The 22,146-nt window shown below is 40.9% G+C and overlaps 11 protein-coding genes across 11 annotated transcripts; 6 read left to right on the top strand and 5 right to left on the bottom strand.

Annotated features, from left to right (window-relative positions):
- Positions 1–112: 112 nt before the first annotated feature.
- METBIDRAFT_32524 (uncharacterized protein) lies at positions 113–2,424 on the bottom strand. The gene has a single exon (XM_018856067.1). The coding sequence runs from the start codon at positions 2,409–2,411 to the stop codon at positions 150–152; it is 2,262 nt and encodes a 753-aa protein (XP_018711056.1). The 5' UTR covers positions 2,412–2,424; the 3' UTR covers positions 113–149.
- A 657-nt stretch (positions 2,425–3,081) lies between these two features.
- On the bottom strand, positions 3,082–5,207 carry METBIDRAFT_32522 (diphthine--ammonia ligase). The gene has a single exon (XM_018856066.1). The coding sequence runs from the start codon at positions 5,122–5,124 to the stop codon at positions 3,196–3,198; it is 1,929 nt and encodes a 642-aa protein (XP_018711055.1). The 5' UTR covers positions 5,125–5,207; the 3' UTR covers positions 3,082–3,195.
- A 183-nt stretch (positions 5,208–5,390) lies between these two features.
- RPS9B (40S ribosomal uS4 domain-containing protein) lies at positions 5,391–6,560 on the top strand (the record flags this gene model as incomplete). Its single annotated transcript, XM_018854235.1, has 4 exons — positions 5,391–5,397; positions 5,704–6,259; positions 6,360–6,369; positions 6,501–6,560. The coding sequence occupies 4 exons, from the start codon at positions 5,391–5,393 to the stop codon at positions 6,558–6,560; spliced, it is 633 nt and encodes a 210-aa protein (XP_018711054.1).
- Positions 6,561–6,934: 374 nt separating this feature from the next.
- On the top strand, positions 6,935–8,947 carry METBIDRAFT_43761 (uncharacterized protein; the record flags this gene model as incomplete). Its single annotated transcript, XM_018857695.1, has 1 exon — positions 6,935–8,947. One exon carries the CDS (start codon positions 6,935–6,937, stop codon positions 8,945–8,947), a length of 2,013 nt encoding a protein of 670 aa, XP_018711053.1.
- A 278-nt stretch (positions 8,948–9,225) lies between these two features.
- Positions 9,226–10,146, top strand: METBIDRAFT_43058 (uncharacterized protein; the record flags this gene model as incomplete). Its single annotated transcript, XM_018857614.1, has 1 exon — positions 9,226–10,146. The coding sequence occupies one exon, from the start codon at positions 9,226–9,228 to the stop codon at positions 10,144–10,146; it is 921 nt and encodes a 306-aa protein (XP_018711052.1).
- Positions 10,021–12,831, bottom strand: METBIDRAFT_200388 (uncharacterized protein). The gene has a single exon (XM_018854927.1). It carries the CDS (start codon positions 12,783–12,785, stop codon positions 10,209–10,211), a length of 2,577 nt encoding a protein of 858 aa, XP_018711051.1. The 5' UTR covers positions 12,786–12,831; the 3' UTR covers positions 10,021–10,208.
- A 1,050-nt stretch (positions 12,832–13,881) lies between these two features.
- On the top strand, positions 13,882–14,496 carry METBIDRAFT_78880 (uncharacterized protein; the record flags this gene model as incomplete). The annotated part of the gene is made up of 1 exon (XM_018858963.1): positions 13,882–14,496. The coding sequence occupies one exon, from the start codon at positions 13,882–13,884 to the stop codon at positions 14,494–14,496; it is 615 nt and encodes a 204-aa protein (XP_018711050.1).
- Positions 14,497–14,786: 290 nt separating this feature from the next.
- METBIDRAFT_27989 (rhomboid protease) lies at positions 14,787–15,554 on the bottom strand (the record flags this gene model as incomplete). The annotated part of the gene is made up of 1 exon (XM_018855346.1): positions 14,787–15,554. A coding segment is annotated over one exon (768 nt), but the record flags the coding sequence as incomplete, so codon positions are not given.
- Positions 15,555–16,121: 567 nt separating this feature from the next.
- Positions 16,122–16,486, top strand: METBIDRAFT_88020 (ribosomal protein P1 beta; the record flags this gene model as incomplete). The annotated part of the gene is made up of 1 exon (XM_018859285.1): positions 16,122–16,486. The coding sequence occupies one exon, from the start codon at positions 16,122–16,124 to the stop codon at positions 16,440–16,442; it is 321 nt and encodes a 106-aa protein (XP_018711048.1). The 3' UTR covers positions 16,443–16,486.
- Positions 16,487–18,190: 1,704 nt separating this feature from the next.
- On the top strand, positions 18,191–18,922 carry METBIDRAFT_12510 (uncharacterized protein; the record flags this gene model as incomplete). Its single annotated transcript, XM_018854234.1, has 1 exon — positions 18,191–18,922. One exon carries the CDS (start codon positions 18,191–18,193, stop codon positions 18,920–18,922), a length of 732 nt encoding a protein of 243 aa, XP_018711047.1.
- A 408-nt stretch (positions 18,923–19,330) lies between these two features.
- On the bottom strand, positions 19,331–20,435 carry METBIDRAFT_200378 (uncharacterized protein). The gene has a single exon (XM_018854926.1). The coding sequence runs from the start codon at positions 20,337–20,339 to the stop codon at positions 19,740–19,742; it is 600 nt and encodes a 199-aa protein (XP_018711046.1). The 5' UTR covers positions 20,340–20,435; the 3' UTR covers positions 19,331–19,739.
- Between the last annotated feature and the right edge of the window lie 1,711 nt (positions 20,436–22,146).

The following is a 22,146-nucleotide window of genomic DNA, read 5'->3' as shown; positions in this document are numbered from 1 at the left end:
TCGAGTGCACAATCTGTCTTGAAAAGTAAATGCTGCTCCGACATAAAACAGTATGCTATCATCTACAATAAAGCTTCCAAATGATGATCTCACCATACTTTTGAAAGGATAGTTTTCGATCTCATCGATTGTGAAATTATATATACAAGTTATTGATTTCTTCCTAAAGCATAAAGCTTGAAATCTTTCTTTTTAATTTTACCTTCAAATTTTTCTTGTGCTCTTTGCGCAACACCCCGAACAATTTTGGATACTTTGTCATGTCCAATATTGACAGCAGCAGTATGTAAATGTCTAAGCTCTTTCCAGGTCCATTTGAATTGATACTCCGTACTGACCAATATAGCCAAGGCATCATCAAGAAGCCCGAGTTTGGTAAGACAGCTCACCATCGAAGCAGCAAAGGCAAAGTCAGATTTTGTTCTTTCCAGAGCACTTAAACTTCTGAAATGAGATGACTTTCTGTAGTTCCCCCTTTCCTGCCAAACCTTCTGAGAAAATCCATAGTCTTTGTTTTTCGCAGCTGCATTAAGTGCAATGATATATGTTCTAGTGGTCCTCGGGAACTGCAGGAATTGTTTGCTTCGACTTAAATCTAGAATTGGACTTTTTGTGTTGAGTGTGGTATCCTCTGTTACACTCTCAACACAGAGATCCAAGTTCGTTTCATGTTTGTTTTGATGCTCGTGATCATTCTCGGGATGAAGACTCTCAACAATTCTAGTTGCTGGTACCCCTGAGGTATCAAAGCATGTGAATTCATCATATCGATCCACAAAGTCTTTTATCGATCCAAGCTTTGCAGCAATATCCAAAAACATATTGATACTTTCTCCACTGATTAAATTCGGGTTCATTAGAAGTGTGTGGGCCATTATAGCACTAGATTCTGACATAAACTCTGACGTACTCGAAAGCTCTATCAACGGAAGAAATGGGATCGATTTTTTTGGATTGCTGAACCGAGGCGAATAGTCGGCCGTATCAAGAATATTGCGACGGAAGTTTCGGCCTGACTCATGAACTAAGATTGAAGGCACCTTATATATCAGATTATCAGTTGAAGTTCCACTTTTCGAATAGGCTAGCATGAGAAAGCTAAATGATCTTGGAGTCACAGATCCCAGCAAGTTCAAGCTTTGATACAAAGCACGGGCTAATGGAAGATCACCATCCTTTGCAGCCAAGTAGACCATATACTCGAGTGTAGGGACTGTTGGTTCCCACTGTCGCTCATAAATCTCAAAGATAAAATCCCACGCTTTAAGTTTTAGCAGCTGTCGTGTCATGCATCCTCTTGCCAAAGCAACCAATATTTTTTGATTAACCGGTAACCCCCTTGTTCTCATTTCCTCGAACAAATCCAATGCTTTTTCGATGTCTTTATTGTTGACGTATGAAACAATGATATCTTGATATTGATTCACCCCTGGTGCCATGTTCCCGGCAAGAAATTTCATCAGATCAAATAATTGAACTGCTTGTTTGTGGTCTTTCGTTTTGTATACGCAAGTACTCATGACATTTGTGTAAACATTTGATGATGGTTTAAGACCACGTTTCTTCATTTCCCCTATTATATTCTCCATGCTTTCTATCCTTTTACTCTTACCATATGCCTCGATGAGTATTTCGTAGGTCTCGCGGGAAAGTGATTCATTTTTGGAGAGTGATCTCATTTCTTGTACATAATGTTCCACTAGAGCCACTCGCTCATTGCTGATTTCCCCACCCGCGATTAAGCCTTTAAGATAAGCATTCACAACTTTGGGTGATTTTTGAACCCCAGCATCGAGTAAAAGACGCTCAATTTGAGGAAATACTATAACAAGTTGATGTTTTGGGATGGAGTATATGAGTTTTCGAATGTCTACTTCTGGAATATCTTTGAATCCTCCTTTTGCTTCTATCTGTTTAAAAGCAAACACCCAGTTCTGGTATTCTTTGGTGACTAGGTACTTCACTGCAGGCCCTAGTTTAGTTTTGAAAGAGGTAGGTATACCAACTGCAGGGGTTAAAAGTGAGGCACTTTTGGGATCAAAATCAACTACCCGATTTTCTGGCAATTTGTCAAGTTCTTCCTGACTTTGTCCTTGGTTTTCGTGGTGTCTCTCGTGACGAGGAATTGCGTCTGTAACTTCTGCCGGTCCCTTGGAATCCCTAAATTTTCGGTTACTGACATATTCAGATACACTGGAAGCTAAATTCCGAAGTTCGCGGTACTCATGTGATAGCTCTGACTTTTCCTTGTACTTTCTTTTGACACTTTCCACTTCAGTTGATCGCTTATGATTTTCCTTTTTTGTTTTTGTTCTTCGCTTTCTATCCGCGCTGAGAACAAAAATTGTTCGTTTCAAAATAATCTGCGAGCTATAAGACCTGACTAAACCATATGTAGGTTGTAGGTTCATGACACAATTAGGTAACTTCAAAGAATATACAAATATTAGCACCTCAGAGATGGAGATGGAGATGGAGATGCGCAGCGCCATGGCTTGAACATGCAGTCCATGGTTATACAGGTGGGCGCAAAAAAAGTCTGCAGGGACTTTGATTTCAATCATGATATAGACGTGTAGCAATATTCACATAATGTAGTGGTGTATTACCTCAACGACACAGCCTGGAGATTTTAGACGGCCGCGAATTTAAATATGAAGTTTCGAGGTTTGAGTTTTTTGTCTGTCATAGGTTCATATCTCTCGCATTATATATTATGGCCAAGTTTCACGAAGTGCTTTATGAGCCGAATTACATATATCTCGGAATATAAATATCACGTCATATATAAAACCGCAGTTGTTGTTTTGATCACTATCAGACGGAAGTTTGAGTAACCTGTTTTCTTTGCAAGCTTCGCTTCTTCTTCTATTCAAACATGTGGTACTAAGTGTTAATATTCTATTTGGCATGAGCGGTATATCACCGTGTTCCAGTGACCACTCGTTGCACCAGATAGCCCATATAAGCATATAGTTTTTTACATAGTTTCAATTTCAATTTTGAAAGGACATGAGGTATCTACTTTCGTGTTCTGGCTGTAAAAAAAAATATGAGCCACATAGCGCCAAAATTTCTGCTGCAATTATCTGAAAAAAATATCGCGAAGAAGGTAATATTTCTGATAAACACCCAACTTTCGTTATATAGTCTTACACTTACACGGAGAAAATTACATAAGTGATAATTTATCTTCTAGCTTATCCATATCACACCATAATTACATCTCAGTCCATTATTGTCGAAGACAGTGACTACCGGTGTCCATTCTGCATCAAATCCCAGGTTGGATAATCTGTGTATCGTATCAAGGTCAGAAAATACATTTACGAAAGTATTCTTGACAAGTGGATCACTTAAGAACTCCCTCAAATCATTAATATCTTGACCTGTGAACTTGGTAAAGAGTTCATCTCCTAAAGGTACAGAGACAACATCAAACCTTCCTGTGATATTTTCTCTTGTATTGGACACTGATGTCAGTTCGTCGTCACTGTCTTCAGCGTACATGTCAAAAGTTCTCTCAAAAGTCAATCCTCCCCATTCAACGATAGCTCCCCGCGGTAATGCCGTTACTTGTAAAATAAGCAAGTGATCCAAAAAGCATTGACTAATTTCAATTTCGCTAATGTAGCGCTTCCAAATTTCAGCGACCAAAGCTGGCGGTATTTCTTCAGTGATGTAACAAATTATGTTGGCTATTTTCCCCACATTAATGAGTGCTTTCACTTTGTAGAGATGTTGCAAAGAGATTATTGATTGCATGGAGGATTGCATGGAATGATTGATGACCATATCACAAGGTATCAAAGGTATTTGGCCCGATAATGTTGCAATTTTGAATGTTTCGCGTGTTCCAACTATGGCCTGTGAATATGGTCCAATGTTTTGAGGTGCCCAATAGGACCTGGAGCGTATATGAATTCCTGATTTAACACTTGGCTCTTGCATGACCATGCAGGATATCTGTAACAAATAAGGCGCTGGAAGAGTTGTTTCAACACAAACTCTCGAAGGAGGAAGAAAGATACCGCGAAAAAAAGTTTCATATACGGCATTGATTTTGGAAAAGTCTGCCATGTTTCGAACAAGGACAGTCATATGTTGAATTCGTGAAAGCAGACAATCGTCCTTGAAAAGGTATTTTTTAATATGAGTGAGAATCTCCCCAGTTTGCTCCTCTATGCTTGGTAGAGTGCTCGTCAAATTTCCCAAATAAAGCGTTTGCCGGGTATGACATCTCGACTTTCGAATATTAAAGTGTGCACCTTGATGATTGCTTGAATTTGCAACATAATTGGGCATTTCAGAGAGTCCGCTTCCTAAAGCCTCAAAATTTTCTAGAAATAAAGAGGGGCATGATAAGGATGCAGTCTGGTCATTTTTTTCTTTCTCCACAACCTCGACTTCGAGAGAAAGATAAGAAGCATCCAGGGAGTGCAAAATAATCTTCAGGTGTTTAACACGTAATTTTTTAACAAAGAAAGGCGTATCAAGAACTAAAGATTCAAATTCCCCACCTTCTCCACAAATGTGTACATCGTACATGGCGTTAAGCTTTATCAATATAGGCAACATTTCCAGCAACAGTTTTCCCAAGTGTTTTTCGGTAAGTCCTATGGCTGCAACTTTAATCAAGATTGCCTCTAGGCCCAGTTGGCACATTTCCAGCATAAGCTCTGACTGATCGCTTTGCCAAAGATAGGCTAAGCAAGTCAATTTTAGCCGATCACATACATTTTCTACTCGTGTCCTTTGATAATGTGATAGAATTGCTCCACAAGAAACCCCCTCGATATCAGGGTGCTGTCTTTTTATATCCTTAAGCAATTCATACAAATCTTCCGTCTCATCATTACTGGTGACTTCGTATTCAAGAGAAACATTTGAAGAGCTCCCACTTATAGCGCGTCTGTATAGGGGAACTTCACCGTCAATGCATTGTCTGTAATATTCAATAATGTCATGTCCGACAGTCTGAAACATGAACGAGTCAAGTTCATTCACCGAAGAATCGCTTGGATGTAAGTTAGCTAGCGCCAGGAGCGTATGCCCATTGTTCATACATTGCATAATATTATAGAAAGAATCTTTTCCACCTGATATGAGAGCAACAAACTTCATCTCTAGTATTCTTGGTATATATAGATTTTAACTCTGACCTATGTGGGACATGAGAATTGAATCTTGTCTGCCGTTATGTTCAGCACCCATAGTTTTGGCGCGCATTAGCTTGTACCCTGGCGATGAGATAACTCCACGACGCATACGATGCGTTTTGATCACATACACGACACCCGCGCGAGAACTATGAAAAATTTTCATGAATATAAAAAGGTCATAATCCGCGCAGTTAACTCGAATCATACAACACATTTCTTTTAGTCAATATGCCTCGTATGTTTCTACAATAGATACTGGTTGTCTATGAGGATTCGGGCCCTCAACAGAAAACATAGACTTATCTTGTCTACGATGCATTGCATGGACTTCACCCAAAGATGATACCTCAACTGCCCCTAAGGCCGTGACTGAATCCCGACACTTCAGTTACAACTAGCTAAATTATAGTAGGCAGAAACTTTCGAATCAAAGCTATGCCGCACTTCAAATTTTGCTGTGGCTGTAATCTGTTTCAGGCTCATTTTGATTGGATGAAGATTTCGTAATGCTTTCGGCTTAACATATACTAACAAATAATAGGTGCTCCAAGAACCTACTCCAAGACTTACTCTGTCCCAAAGCAACCATACGAGTCTGCTCGTTTGGACGCTGAGTTGAAGTTGGCCGGTGAATTCGGTTTGAAGAACAAGAGAGAAATCTACAGAATCAACTTCCAATTGTCCAAGATTAGAAGAGCTGCTCGTGAGTTGTTGACCAGAGATGACAAGGACGAGAAGAGATTGTTCGAGGGTAACGCTTTGATCAGAAGATTGGTTAGAGTTGGTGTTTTGCCAGAGGACAAGATGAAGTTGGATTACGTTTTGGCCTTGAGACCAGAGGACTTTTTGGAGAGAAGATTGCAAACCCAAGTTTTTAAGTTGGGCTTGGCTAGATCTATTCACCACGCTAGAGTCTTGATCTCTCAAAAGCACATTGCTGTTGGTAAGCAAATTGTCAACATTCCATCTTTCATGGTGAGATTGGACTCTCAAAAGCACATTGACTTCGCTCCAAACTCCCCATACGGTGGTGGCAGAGCTGGTAGAGTCAAGAGAAAGAACCAAGGTAAGGGTGAGGATGCCGAGGAGGCTGACGAGTAAGTCATCAGTACATAATTTAATTCTTTTTCCTCTGAAAGTTCTTTTGGTTCTGGTTTCCGTCACCACTCTTTTAGTTTTTGATAACCATTTGTTTAGTAAAGATATGGTATGTTCTTTTCTCAATCAATGTGATTATAGCTGTTTTGCAACCCATGATCCGCGACTTTCCAGCACAGAGTATGAGTTCGTATGTTCATCATTACTTCCTTCACATTTCACGAAGCTCAAGTCTCACAGTCCGAAAAGGCTGAATCTGAAAAGTACTGGGTCCTCGTCCCAGGCGGCACTACAGACTGAAAAATTCGTCTTTGCTTAACAGTCTCCTGGTTTGAATTTTCAGAACCTGACTATAGTTTTCTGAAAGCAACATCGCATCAGGAATACTAATGATGTTTTCAAGCTCTGTTGAGTAGGTGAACTATGTTTCTTACAACCACCAAGCCGAAACTGAAAAAAAAGGCAAAGTGGCGTAATCTAAGCCAGTGTAAAACATTTCAGACGACTTTCGCTTTGAAGTATAAATTTAATCACTTCTAAAACTCTGAAACTAAAAGGATGTAGTCGCAAGAGCCGCTTGATAAAGAACACGTGACATCATACTACGGAGCTTCACACCCTTCTCTCCTGAGAAATCTGAGGAGATGACACCCCTACCTTGATTTGCAGCTACAATGGCTTCCCAACTAGAAACCTCCAAATCGAATTCTGCGTATGAAAATGCTGTACATACGTGGGCCCAAATCGACTTGTCGAATGTTCAAAAACGGCTTGATGAGCAGGGAATCGAGCTCCGACGCGAGCAGAAAGAATCTCTCTCGAATCGTCGAGACTTAGCACAGAAAACCAAAGATTTTAAAAAACTTGATGATGAGCTGAAACTTTTAGAGTTCAATCAACTCCTCAAACTGTATCAAAATGAGATTGATACCCTCACGACGAAACAAAAGAAAGCGGAGTCATATTTTTTTGGCTTTTACCGTGTTATCGCAGAAGCCCCCGATCCTAAGCCATTGCTTCAACTTTCTTTGAAAAAGATCAATGATCACATGAAAAATGAAGAACTCACGAATGAAATTTTAAGACTTAAAGATGAGTTAATAAAAAGAGCCGACTACGACTTACTAAAGCAGAGACTTCTAAGCAACGAACAAGGCACCGCCGAACTTATAGCTGCAAGGTTAAAGCAGCAAGAAGACATGTTCAAAGCTTTGATTGATGAAAAAGAGTCAAATTGGGCGAGTGTTAAGAACCAACATCAAAACCAATTAAACATGTTGAAGTCCACAATTGAAGAGTTGAAGACGTCAAACGAAGTTGCTGAGTTGCAGCTCTATTCCCATCACCAACAAACTGATCATTCTGCGCCGTCCACGGCTTCTGCCTTGGTTGAAGTAGATCTTTTAACCCGTGAAGTTGAGACGTGGAAAAAGCGTGTCTTCGAACTTGAAAAGAGAAATGAAACTCTACGTACAGATCTTACAGCCTCGAAGATTGACTCCAAGGAAAGTACTTCCAGGGGGGATCTTAGCAAAAGGTTGTCCGAGTTGGAAAGTGAAAATGTTATCCTTCTTGCAAGTTTGAGTCAAGCCCGTGAAAGCATCAAATCATTAGCGAGAGAGAAGGAAAATAAAGCGTCATTAGATTCTGATGAATTGCAGCAAAGGATTCGTGAAATCAACTTTCTAAGTGAAAAATTAAGAAGTATGGACGACTATGAAGAAAATAAACAGGAACTTTACCTCATGCGTCAAATTGAGTTTGGTGAAGGGGAGGCAAATGAAGACAAAAACTTGGACTCGCTTCTATTGAAAAGAAATAAGGCTTTAACAAAGGAGCTTTCAGAACACAGATCTGAACATGAAGATCTCGTGAATAAAATTCAGTCTTTGGAGAAAACCTTGCATATTGTGTCCACAAAACTAGAAGATGCTCAAGCATTCAATGCAAAGTTGGAAAGTGACTTGACTAATGTTCAAGATGTACACAATGTTAATTTCAACGACACTGCTAGTATTATGTCCGTGAAGACACATGGTACACGTCAAGTCGGGAGAGAGGGATCCATAGGTGGTGCTCAGAATCTAGATGATGCTTCGATCTTGCCTATTATCACAAAACAAAGAGATCGGTTCAGGGAAAAAAACAAAAGCTTAGAGGATGACTTAAGAAAACAGCAAAGTACAATCAATGATTTGAGAAGAAAGAATTCACAGTTGCAAACTGACAATGAGGATTTGTATGAGAAAACGCGCTATGTGGCCTCGTTGAGAGGCAAAGACTATAAATCCATGTCCAGAGACTCATCTTATCAAAGAGAAAATGGACGCAAGTTATTAAACCCAAAGTCAAATGTGAGAAATCTTGAGAACCCCTACCATATCAGCTATGAATCAAAACTACACCCCATTGAACAATTTCGACAAAAAGAGCAAGAAAGGGTCAATTCAAGATTGTCGCCAGTTGAAAGGTTGTTTATATTTGTTACCAGGTCAGTGTTAGCAACAAGGACTACGAGGATACTATTCCTTGTATACTGTGTCTGCCTTCATTGCATTGTCATGTTCACTACAATCCATTCGATGAGTCTTAGTGCAAGAATGATTCCAGAGGTTGGACTCAGTCATAGTACTGGGGGTGTAGCGGATGCCAACGGAGGAAAAATAATTCAGGATGCTTCCTTTTAGTAGGTCCTGGTCCCTAAAGAAATATTTTAGCACAAGTAAATAATACTTCAGTCTAAAATCCATGGTATTTTCTGTGTAGGTTCACAACTGCTGGCGATATTTTCCTTGTCGTTATTTCACGATTCGATCATTGAAAATTAGGTTTCGATATCTCATATATAACGTTCATCGTCGAACTATCGTCTAGTGATTACTGGGTGTGCATGATATTGGATGTCCTTATCGCGCAACTTTCCGGACAACAGAAAGTCAGAACGCAGACGCACAACTAGGAAGGAATGCATTCTGTTGTTATCCATAACTACTCCGGTAATCTCTCCGCTATCGAGTTTGGTGAGAAGAACACTATACCACACAATTTCTTGGTGTTTATTGGGGGCTTAGGTGATGGATTTTTATCCGTGCCATATGTGCCACCTTTGGCCGAGGCTATCACTCAACGCTTCGGTAAAAGATGGGTTCTTGTTCAAGCATTAATCAGTTCCTCTTATCTCGGATTTGGAACAGGAAGCTTAAGACGAGACTGTAAAGAATTGTCAAAATTGATAAAGTATTTGAGAACCACCAGAGGAAGCAAAGACTCCAAGGTTATACTAATGGGACACTCGACAGGATCACAAGATACTTTGGAATATATGTCGAAATATAGCTTTTCGGGGGATTGCCCAACAGATCTGAATATTGATGCTGGGATATTACAAGCTCCTGTCAGTGATAGTGAAGGTTTAAAGGAAACTTTCGGGGAAGATCAGAATTTAATCGCTTTAATAGCAAAGTCACAGGCATTGATTGATGACGGGAAGCCAAATGAACTTATGCCTGCTTCGTGTTTGAAATACACATTTGGATCCCCGGTCACAGCTTATCGGTTCCATTCTCTCTTGAGTCAGAGGGGTGACGATGATTACTTTTCATCCTATTTGCACGAAACAGATCTTAAGAAATCATTTGGGCACGTTCTGAGGCCCATATTGGTTTTGTACAGTGGTGATGATGAATTTGCTTCCTCTGATCTTGATAAAAATCAATTACTTGTGCGCTGGCGTGCGGCATGTGATCCAAAGTATTGGAGCAAGCACAGCAAGATTGTGGAGGGTGCCACCCATAACGTTGGGAAACATTCCAAAATAGGTGCACTTGATCAGTTGATTAAAAGCGTTCTTTCGTTTGTAGAGGATGAATTCGAGCGTGTGTTGTGACCATATAGATAGTCAAGGGAGCAATAAAAAACATCAAAGTGTATTATCGTTCTAATATGGTTTCATATTGAGAGATTTTGCACTCTTTCTAAAATTTCTTCACAATATTCATCAAAACTAGCGGTAGCAGAAATTCTTTTTCTAGTCAGCATCAAGTCAGTAAAGTACTTTAGCCATTTTGATTCTACGTTCGGTGGTGAATCATCACTGCTGCTCGATGCTGCCATTCTCGAGAAAAGATATCGTGCTTGAGAGTGACCTGATTGAGATGTAATTATCTTTGGGTGAAAAGGGCGCTCATGGAGAAGAAATTCATTTACCAACTCTAGGATCTCCAGAAATCTTGTGCAAGAATTTCCCAAAACTTTCAGATCATTCAACGAGGGGTGAAGCGGTAGCTCATCTTGAGCACAAGTGAAGTGATTGTAGATGAGAATCAGATCAAGACAGTCGAGAATAAAAAACAGCAGATATGTGAGACTTTGTCGATCCAAGGGGACATCAAGTAATTGATTTCCAGTGACTCGGTAAAGTGCTGGAGAGATCATCTTACAAGAAAGAACTGAATTACACCTGAGAAAATTTAGATGGTGGTACGCAGTCTCGTCAGGAGAACAATTAAAAATGTTCATGAGCTGAAGGTTTTGACGCAAGTCATATGCCAAAGCTGGTAGATGAGAAAATCTTTCACTTAAGATCGAGGTTTGAGTCAACTTTGTGAAGGGATTTTCAAAGGATTTGGACTTTTTTCGTACTCCTCCGTTTCTTGAAAGAAGCTTTATTATGGAATCATCCACTTGATTCACAATACTTTCAAAATTCTCAAACCCAATGGCAGTGTCTATCTTGCTTATGAGAAGTCTAGTTAGTAAAACAATCCAAACTCTACCACAGAATCCTTCCAACCATTTCAATTCCTTGGCCACCTGAACACTCAAGTTCAGAATTTCAGTTTGCTCGGCCGAAATAGTAGCTTGTTTCGATGTTAAAAGTGACAAAGTTGTTGGCCTCTTGATTGTCACAACCCTCAACATCATCGTACATTTGGACATGCTCCAATATTTAAACTGAAGCTGAATTACCGCTTCGCCTTTTCCTCTAGAATTTTCGGGTTTCTTTGAAGACGATGATGCAGTATTCATTTCGAAAAAAAGGGCAAGAGAATCATTGCAAGAAACGCTACCAAGGAACCATTGGTTGGTGATATTCCTCTTTTTCAAACTAGAGTCAAACGATGTTATTGTATCTGAAATTTTCTCATGATGCAATGAAGAGAACTTTTCCGATTGAAATGATGATTGAAGTTCAGTGCAGTTGGCCAAAATTTTCATTACTTTGAGGCTGGGGGAAGGTATCACTGTCAACTTGCATATGTGGTTGGCATTGAGTAGTACTCGCAAATTTTGGTCATAGGAGTTCTGCAAATCTGTCGAAGCAAAATTTTCAGCCATAAATATATTTCCTCCACCCGCCTCCACCATTGCCTTCATTTCATAGACACCTACCTGGTCTAAAGACCCGGTGTAAATGTCAATCGAAAATTTTGGCGAATTTTCTGAAACAGCGAAATCAACAAGTTTTCCAGTTGAAGAGTATACAGAGGTATAAGCCTCTTTTGGTGAATATCCGACAGTCATGTAGGAGAGAGTTCTATAAAATTTTGAGGCGGAAAGAAAATGTGGAGCCCGAAAGTTCGCAACATCGTTATGCGATCGTATATTCTCTTTCTTAGAGACGATTTTTCCCGGACTTAGAGTCGCTGGGCCTCCGAGAAATAGCATTAGTTTTCCTTGAGAATTTGGCCGAGCAAACTTGGTGCATAGGGATACTGCAATAAGGCTGGCCAACCCTGTTGACCGATTCGGCTTGACATCTCTGGTAAATCTTGGCTTAAGATCTCTAATATATGAAGCGAGCATCTCAGACGGCGCCAGTAGAGCTTTAAAATGTGATAGATTAAGTTTGTCATTTTCGTTGATGCCCCCGTTCTGACAAAGCCTTTTTATTAAATTGTCAAAGAAGTGAATATCTTCAAAAGCCTCAGACCAGGGCACATTTTCCTTTTTCATATCTTTGGGCAGAACACTTACAGATTTATTGATCCCTGGTTGATGAATTTGCACACAATCACTGAATGTAATAAGCAATATCTGAGTATTTTCCGGAAGCTTGGCAATACTACCCGCCACAGTCAGTAAGAGTGAATCGATCTCTTGCAATGCTAGTGAGTCAATATTCTGATACAAGTCAATGACATAAGTAAGAATGAAATCATTGTCCAATGATTTGCTTGAGGTTATGTCTGAAGGTAGGACGTAGTCAATAGTGTTGGATGATGAAGGTGTTATTTCGACAGCTATTTTCAGGTTCGGGCTGTCCTTATCATGGATTTCAAAGCTACTGGGAAGTGAGCTGATCTTTGAACACATAGGACACCACCATGAATGATTATCACGATCGACCCTAATGTGTGGATTTATGTAGCTTCCACACAGAGAGCACGCGATTGGTTCTGAGGTAGATAGAGGCACCTCAGAATTATGAAACGGAGACACAATACACCCCAATGGTGTTACCATGTTTTTCTCGTCTGTCTTGGTACTCGGAAATACATTCCAATTAAATTCAATGGATGCCATGTCAGATTTGATGTCAGATGGATTCTGACAAACCACAACTTTACCCAGGGAGTAGACACAGGTATCCTTATCGCTCGGGAATATCCGATATCCTGCATTAAAATGCAGAATTTGCCAGCCAAATGCAGGCTAGACTATACCAGTGTGACCATTAACGTTTTTTGCGAAATATCTACGATCACCATTTTTTGGAACGTACCCTTCTTCATTTGAAAATCCACAACATTTTTTTTTTCTTTTTCTTTGTTTTCCATCAGTCTGTTGCGTAACTTTTCAAGTGTATCATTTCCCGGTCTTTCCCGAGTTTCAACATATCCTTGATTGCAAATCCCAGAGAATTGCTACAAGAGGATTGAAGAGCCTTGGTACTTGCTTGTATCCTATGAGCATACAGGACGGTCTGTGTTCAGTATTATTTTTTCGGTTAGACAAGAAGCTCAAATGCAGCTCGGTGATGAGCCCGCAGATTCAACTCGGCTTCTTGATTTGTAGGGTGAACACATAAGCAGTAGTCCACCGTTATCTCGGGTATACATTTATCATGTTTCTCCCAAAATTATACATGTGTTTCTAGCCAAATGATATCGAAGATTCTCATCACGTGGAAAACTGTAGTCTTCGCTTGGTACCTGCGTTGTGAACATCCCCAGGGAAGCAAACAAAAAATAGAAAAGGAAATCCAATTTTACAGATAATAACACTCGTCATGTGCTTAAACCGATATATTGGAAGACAAAGCCCTCTATCAATTTTTGCATTGTTTATTAATTTTTTTTCGGAGAAAGTTAAGGCAAAAAAAAAAAATCTGGTTTGATTTATAAGATGCATTAATTTTCTATATTAAAGAATAAAGAAAATGATTCAATGTGGTTTCTAACACTTTTGAAGTATAGAGATCACTGTCAACTTTCGATGGCATTTCTCACAAGAAATTATTAAGTAACATGGTATGGTATGAACATTCTGGCGATCAACTCTCAATATGATACAATTACCGACAGGAGACCCGCAGGTCACATGATATATCACGTGTCAGATGAGATGACATCAAGACTTCACACTACTTATTCTGTACTATTAACGACAAGAAGATACAATGGCAGCAGGGCCTTCACAAACAGCCAAGAAAAGAGCAAGAAAAAATGAAGCCCGCTCAATTCTGAGTGAGGTGACTACGGACTCAGAGGCCAGGAATCTTTTGCAAAATCAACCTAAACTCACGGAAAAGTCCAGAGTGAAGAAGCCTTCCAAGCAAGCGGTAAAGAAACAGCAAGCTAAAATTCGGTTGTACGGGGCCAAGAATGGAAAGGAATACAGAGAAGATCAGCTTGAAATACCTACGCTAAACAAAGCAGTTGTTCCCGGGATCAAAGCGAAGAAAGGGAAGAAAGGTAAAAAATTCGTGGATGATCATGACAGCTTAAAACTCAATCTTCTTGTCAAAAGCATCAATGATAAATACGATCAGGTGAACGAATCGAAATTAGAAAAATCCAGACGATTAGAAGAAATCCGCGAGTTAAAACGTCAAGACTTAGAAAGAAAAGAGCAAGCAAAGGTGGACAAATTAGAGAACAAGAAGGCTGATATCAAAAATAAAGCCAATGTTGCGAGGGCTGCGAGAAGAAAAAATGCCCGCGATGCTAAAAAGTCTGAAGACGAAGGCGGTTCATCCGAACAAAAGTCAAAGAAATCTGTTTCGTTCGCATGAGGAGACAGCCAGATCATCAAAGCCAATGGAATCCATTCTTTGGCAAGTGAGTGCAAGTTTCATGAATAGGCGAAAATATGGGTTATCAGGATTGTGATGCAATTCCTTTTATTCAGAATCAGCGATAATGAGCGTAGGTTGTCAAAACTCTTTCACCACGAAACATTGGGCAAGATTGTTTGATCAATCATATCCAAGGAAATAGAATGAGAAAACGAAGGGAGGAAATCTACTCACTAGAAACTAGTCAATAATTGTGTACATTCTGGCGATCAAAATAAACGAGTGGTCCGTGATCTGATTCTAGATTCGCGAAGCTTTGATAAATACCAACCGTAAGCAGCTCCTGCTAAACCTCCACCAAGGTGAGCCGCATAGTCATAACGCCCCCATTTGAATGCAATCCCCACAGCATTGATAGCAAGGGATCCCAAGAATAAAAACCAGGCACCTCCCGGGACTGGGAGAAAGAACAAGGCGACAGGCGCTTTAGGAGCAAGGTAAGAAAAAGCTCCAAAGACCCCGAAAAGCGCCCCCGAAGCTCCCAAAGAAGCCACTGACAAGGAAGTTCTCATTATTGTTGGAATGGCTATTGAAATAAAAGAGGATATGACAGCCGAATTGAGGTACATGGTTAGAAAATTAGACGATCCAATGGACATGGCAAAGGAAGTTCCGAAGGAATAGAGCATGAGCATGTTGAACAATAGATGGAATGGGTCTTGATGGGAGAACGCTGAGCCCAACAAAGCCCATTGAGTTCTGATATTATCTTTCATTAGAAGACCGAAACGTGACATGTATCTTGACGTGAGAGGACTTCTCCAGGCTAAAAATCCAGCCACATTTAAACCAATAATGGCGTGAACTATTGCCTTAGGATGTGACTTGAAGTAGGATAAAACAGGTAGTTGCATCACATACGGCGTGGAGACAGTAGTGAAGATGCAAAATATTGCAGTAAACAAGGCAGGCTTTCCTAGGGAGCCCCAGTTAATTTTGTTGCGGCCATAGTGGCGATTATAGCGTGCCCAAGTGGAGGAGGGGCGTACAGCACGAGGAAAGGCAATGGGGGAAAATTTGTTAGACGAGAACCCGCTCCAGAAAGCGCTTGAAGGCAGTTTAAAGGCTTTTAACACCGAGCTTCTAGGCAGGCGAAAAATCGAGTTTTGGAGACGAAACATGGCTGTGCAAGTCTAGTAAGTAAGATGAACCATCAGCGCAATGCAGGAAAGGCCACTGGTTGGTTCACGCTGCGCACTCACTATCTTGGAATTCTCAAATAACTTTAGTTTGTGACCTGACAGAATACGTTTGATTCTTTTTGTGTTATTCCATCTTTCGTTGTCAAACCAGACTCCTTAATCTATAAAATTTTAGGAGATGAGGGACATTCTCAGATGCTTTTAGCAGGTTATGTAGCTATGAAGTCCATTTCAACAAGGCCGGTGATCCAGTCCTGAGACAAATGCACCCGTGCACCAACTTGTGATATTCATGTACATTATAACTCGCGCTTCGAATTGTGACTGTCTTTCTCTAAAGTCACGTGACCGAAAAAATTCTTTCTGAAGTAGATTCTCAAAGTGTTTCGCCGGTGTTAGCCTACCACTCATCATTAAATAATGTCTGCTGAAGCTTCTGTCTCTTACGCCGCTTTGATCCTTGCCGACGCTGGGGTTGAAATCTCCTCCGACAACTTGTTGTCTGTCACCAAGGCCGCTGGTGCCTCCGTTGACAACGTCTGGGCTGATGTTTTTGCCAAAGCTTTGGAGGGTAAGGACTTGAAGGAGTTGTTGTTCTCTTTCGCCGCTTCTGCTCCTGCTGCCTCTTCTGGCTCTGCTGCCGCTGCTGCTGGTGGTGCCACCGAGGCTGCCGCTGAGGAGAAGGTTGAGGAGGCTGCTGAGGAGTCTGACGACGACATGGGTTTCGGCTTGTTCGACTAAACATCGTGTATATTAGTTCACAATACAGCATACTCATCGATATCTATTGTAGAAGATACTTCCGTAATTCAAGGCTCAATGAGTTTTCACTCATACTACGAGACCCAAAAGCCTTGTCCAGGATTTTAGTACAACATGGCACCTTCAAGTTTCACTGAACGTTATCTCAGTCTTGATTTATGAAGAAAGAAGACTGAACTAAGCCTGTACTTGCTCCATATCCTTGAGCAATGGGCTGTTTCGTTTCATTTGAGAACACTGTGCCCCCAAATGGAATGGCGAGAAAGTCTACGTATTATGTTTGTGAGGTATTCAACTTCAATGATTGCGAACTAACACTCTCACTTTTCAACTGTCAAAGAGTAGAGCGGAAAATCAAATCAGAACTTTCAGATACTTAACCGAAGAAATCCCGGTCAGAATTTCGACGAACAATTCAACGTTGATGATTGGTTTTCCGAGTAATTATTTCGTAGGAGTGCCACCCAGAATCCGATCTATGGTGAAGTCAGTTGAAAAGTCAAAGCCCGAAGATATTTTTTCTTGACAGAATTTGGACATTAGCATTTTCAATGGTGATTACGTCACGATTATTTCTGGGCTCATCGGAAAATAGGTGTTGCACCCCATGGAGAAATTAGAAGATGACATCATTGTGGATCCAGGCCTGCCTTCATTTTTTCGCGGGCCAGATTCTTGCGGAATCTCTCGGGCGGCAGTTTGAGAAATCCGGAACAAATCCGGCAACACCATCCAAAAAAGCGCTCTCCGCGGAAGCAACCTTTCGAAAAATACATGGTTAATAGCGCAGACCTACCGGAAAACTTGACATATGTGTCTTTGCAAAATATGCTACTGGTAGCAACTGCACGAAGATGTGCTGCAAGAATATGGCCAGATTGTGCAAAATTACTGTAGCGCTGATTTGACTCCATGAGAGCAACCAATTGCGTACAAATCTGTTCAACACCCTATTAGCCCAATGTATCAAGCCACGAATTTTGATGATTACTGGCTGATACTATAACATTTACCTTGCTCAAATGTATTTCTCCAGTTGACAATCGTTCTCTTTTTTTATTTTTATTTTGAAGAAAACAGCCCTTCTGATTTTCCTGTGTGATTGAAGAACACCTGGAATTGCCTGACAAAACTTGCCGATGTAATTCTTCAAATGGAAAGGTCCTAGCTTCACCAGGTTATCGGTAGTTTCGCAGATTGATTCTAGCCGCGCAACTAACAAACCGGAAATTACCTCTTTTGATTTAATTCCGAGCAACTGAGAGCCGACTTAGAAGGCATCTTCATTCAAAGTAGTTCAATGGTTATTCGTCTCAGCTCTCCTCCAAACTTGGCGGCCTCCTTGGTATTTTGCTACTTCAAAGTCTATACCTTAAATGTGCAGTAAATTGCTCGGCTTTCAAAATATGTCCCCGGCTATCTGAGACCTCTTCCGACCGAGAAAATGAAGATGCAAGTCAATGCGCATCGCTCTACCCCCATCTCCGACATATGCACCGCGCCTAATTCTAGCAACGAAGCCATTATTTGTCATCCGAGCCGAAGCTCTCTCTGACTAATCTGTGGGCGCATTGTCAATATTTATAAGTAACTCTCGCGCGCAAGCGGCCCCTTGAGTTTGGAATTTCAATTCATAAATACTTTGACCTTAGAGACTCTTGTCCCTTTTTATGCATTAGTGCCACTACGCTTATAAATTGCGCCCCAAATAAAATCATACCTTGAAAATGAGCGAAACTGATGACATGTCGTTTGCCTCTTCCTATGTTCTAGCCTCTAAAGTGAGATCGAAGCTAACGAAGCAAGCTTCGAGCCCCACAAGTTCACTAAGACAGTTAGTTCTTCAAGCAAATATGCTTGATAACATAATGGATCATATTTCTTCCAAGACCGAACAGATGAGAAACAAAAAGAGCGTCTCTTTTTCCACGCCACAGTTCCACAATTACAAAAAGCACTCTGCAATCGAGCAAACCAACGGACCCAACGTTACAGAGTACGAGGTGGACTCAGACTCAGACTCAGACTTTGACTCGGATTCAGAATCTGAGGCCGACAACGTTGAGTATGCTTCCGGCAATGATGACGATGACTACTATTTTTCGTCGGATTCAGATGAAGGAGACGAAGAAATTGAGAACATGACCTCTCTTTCCTACGCCCACAAAAACATAATGCCTACAATTGACCTTTCCGACGACAGCCAGCTACTGGTGATATACGAGGAACATGAAGATGCGTTACCTGAGCTTACACATCTGGTGTCTTCTTCCGATTCCGACTCCGATGATGATATCGAAATGCCAAGCTACATCCTTTCGTCAGCACATGCAAATAGATCAACAGAATCCCTTCTAGGTGCAGATATTTCAGTGAAGGACGGAGGCGATCATTCTTCACCTATGCGTCATCACCACGAGAGGCACAGTGCGATTTGCTCTATTGAAGATGTCTTTTGAGAGGCCTGCTTCATTCATTTAATTCTAGGGAGTCCAAAGTTTACTCGAGAGTATTTTTTTGGACATTTGGGGGATTTTTATTTCTGGATGTATATTATATTTTAATGAGAAAATTTTTAAATGAGAAACTTTGAGTGGCGAGTCTTGGCTACTCGCGTTTTGGCACGCGTCACCACAACTTACCCCAGCTTTCAAGAAAAAGTACAAAAAAATGAAATCTTAAGAAGTGGGCCCAGAAATTGGGGAGTTCGGATTTGGAAATGTCCATTGGGGATTTTGGAGATGGGATTTCCGCAAGCGGTCAGCCTGCAATCTTTATCCCAGGGTACAGAAAAAGTGGAACCACATGAAAGCTCTCCATGGTTCGCACGATGACCCGGTTCCGGTTCCGGATTGACAACAAATTCACTGCGCGTTGATAAGTTTGGAGATAGTCAAACTATGGTCATAATCCTCGCTCTTCAAAGTCCCACTTTGTAGATGATAGTAGTGCTACCAGGTTTTCAAATTGGATCATAGCCAGTTTAATAGTTTGTAGTATCAATCGCTCCAAATTGATACAACTTCAGTGTAATTGTGGGGACAGCAGAATGTTGCGAACCACGTCATATGCAACATTTGGCGATCAGCTGATACAATGACGGAATTCGTATCTTGAGAAAGCCACTCTAATTAACCATGCATTATAATATAATTTGAATTTATAAAAAAATATGAATGAAAACACGATCTGGGTGACAAACCTGAAGCCAAAAACGAACTGAATCAAAAATTCCAGGGCCATATTATGTGAGACTCACAGCCCGCTGTAAGTCACTTAATATCCCAATACTAAAAGAAAACATGACATCAAGACGACAAGCAACCCAATCATTTGAACTATAGCGAGACTTTTCCACCACGACTGTACACAACATTGAACCCTCAAAGCTACGGGTCCATCGACAGTACCAAACTCCAGAGGCAATTTTGTTCCATTGCGAGGTGGAGATGGCCGTCTGATCGACTTTCGTTTTGCTAAGCCACTAAGTTGGGATCGGTACACCACCTGCGATGTTCTTCCACGTGTGATTTCGTTGCAGACTTCAGGTGCCGTCGTTGGCGGGATCTTCTCTTCTGCGTAGTCACTTACTCTGGAGCACCCGGTCATAGTCGGCGGTTGGACTCGAATGCATTCATCGTATGCTGGGGGCAGAGAGGAAGGTATTGGGATGTTTTCTAAAGATATGCTAGCAGTGCTTTTGATTCGAATCTTGTCGATGGAACCACAGTCTCTCACAGACAGAGTTTCAAGTGATAGTAGATTACAATTCCGAGACAGCGACTTCAGCTTATGCTTGTGTTTCAGAAGGAGAGCTTTCTTTCTTTGCGATCTTGATCGCTCTAGACTTTTGACAATGCCAATCATCACCTTCATGTTGACGTTTTTTGTATCACCGTGGTTGTTGATATGGAGAAACTTTCTAAAAAATGGTGAGCTGTTGGGCTAGGACGTCGGGATCCTGACTGTGAAAAGTGTTGAGGCTTTTATAGGGAAGCGTGCAAGTAAAGATGACGAGACCTGAGCGTGCGGTTTTCGCGCTGCGGGATCCATGACAAGCTCTTTAGTTCACGCGAGGTGCAGCCGTGGCAAAAACGAAATAAAAAGTGGGTGTGATAAGAAACAAGACCGAGCGTTCTCGCATATACGTTTCGTAAAACCTGCAGAGAATCCGACAAGTGATATATGTGGAGAGAGCGATCCCGTTACAACCTTTGCAAAAAACCACCAAAAATTAGAATATTGCATGGTGCTATATGGGTGGTGATGTTTTTTTTTTTTTTTTGTAATGCGCAGTGATTTCTTTTATCCGTTGCTTTGGTGGCAACCAAGCTGGTTTCGATGCGCTAAACAGAGGAGTGTGAGGGCTGAGGGTTATCACGCATACAAGAAAAAAAAGTTAAATTGGCGGCCGAAGATAAGGTAAGCAGCTGATCGTTCGCGAATCAGAACGTCCCCGCAAAAACCGCTGGAAATCCTTTTGCCTCCTATTGAATAGAGGCAGAGACTCCCGAATATTGCAGAATATCGAGGCTTGGTTGTGCTAAGTTGTGCGTTTACGAATCTAATGCAAACCAGTACATTTCAATTGTAAAGTTCAGTGAGTGGCCAAGCAAACTATCACGTGTTTTCACAAATACTATTTATTTGTGATTCTAAGGTAATGTAAGCTTGGTCATTTTGAATTACAATTGGTGAAACGACAGTAATAAACACGTGAAAGGGGTTTCCGAAACAGAATTGAGGCACACATTGCTTTCTTGGTGTCGATAAACATTTCTATGTCGATATACGTCGTCCTGGCTTTTTAGTATAAAAGACACTCACGCCAGCAGAGTGTGGTCTACATCCCTAACATCCACCACAAGATCTCGCCAAAAGTCTTCTTCCTGTAGTGGTCACTTAATTTTGCAATTTAAACTAGTCCTCCAAATAAGGATTTTATAAATCCCACATATGCTGTCTAACCCTTTTTTTCCCGAAGAGATTAATTGATCTGGTCATACATTCGCCAAGTTCCCCTCATTTAAAACCTACAGACAGGCAGACGTACAATAATCGAATTTTAAAAAAATTGTCTTGGGCTCTTCGTTTGAGTCTCTTTCAAACGTTCCCTTATAGACAATCTCTTCCGAGCATGAACCCGAAAAGATTGGAGTAAACTCACATAAATGATACGATGTCTCCTAAAAATTGCTCTTCCATCACGTTGATTTCACCTTAAGGGTTTCACTTCAGGAAAGCTATCGTATAAAAGCACATGTTGCCTCTATGGTATCTCGTTTTGGACCTCTGATGTCTCTGGGGAAGAACTTAGAGCGTGGATTAGATGTCTTTCAAGAGAAACAAAAATCAGTAGTGACAGTACCTCCACGCACAGTTGGGATGAGAAGAAAACCTTGTAAGGTGTCACTGACGGCTCTCCCCTCTTCTAAAAGGACTTCTTCAATCTCACTCAAAGAGTGCTATGATAGCGAACAAAAGGGGTCAGACGTGAGGTGATTGTGAAGTAATTCGCTCACCTATCCAAAAAGAGAGGGGATGGGAGGGAATGAATCATCCGATCATTTCTTAACTGAAGGGTTTATTATTCAAGCGAAGTCACATTTCTAGTTCAGCGACAGAAGCATGATATTGTGGGTCACTATTAGCGAGTGTGTTCCAAAGTAAAACAAGCTTTAAC

Source organism: Metschnikowia bicuspidata (assembly GCF_001664035.1).
Source record: "Metschnikowia bicuspidata var. bicuspidata NRRL YB-4993 chromosome Unknown METBIscaffold_4, whole genome shotgun sequence".
NCBI classification, from domain to species: Eukaryota; Fungi; Ascomycota; class Pichiomycetes; order Serinales; family Metschnikowiaceae; genus Metschnikowia; species Metschnikowia bicuspidata.
The sequence above is the reverse complement of the archived record's forward strand: the minus strand, read 5'-3'. Positions and strand labels throughout refer to the sequence as shown.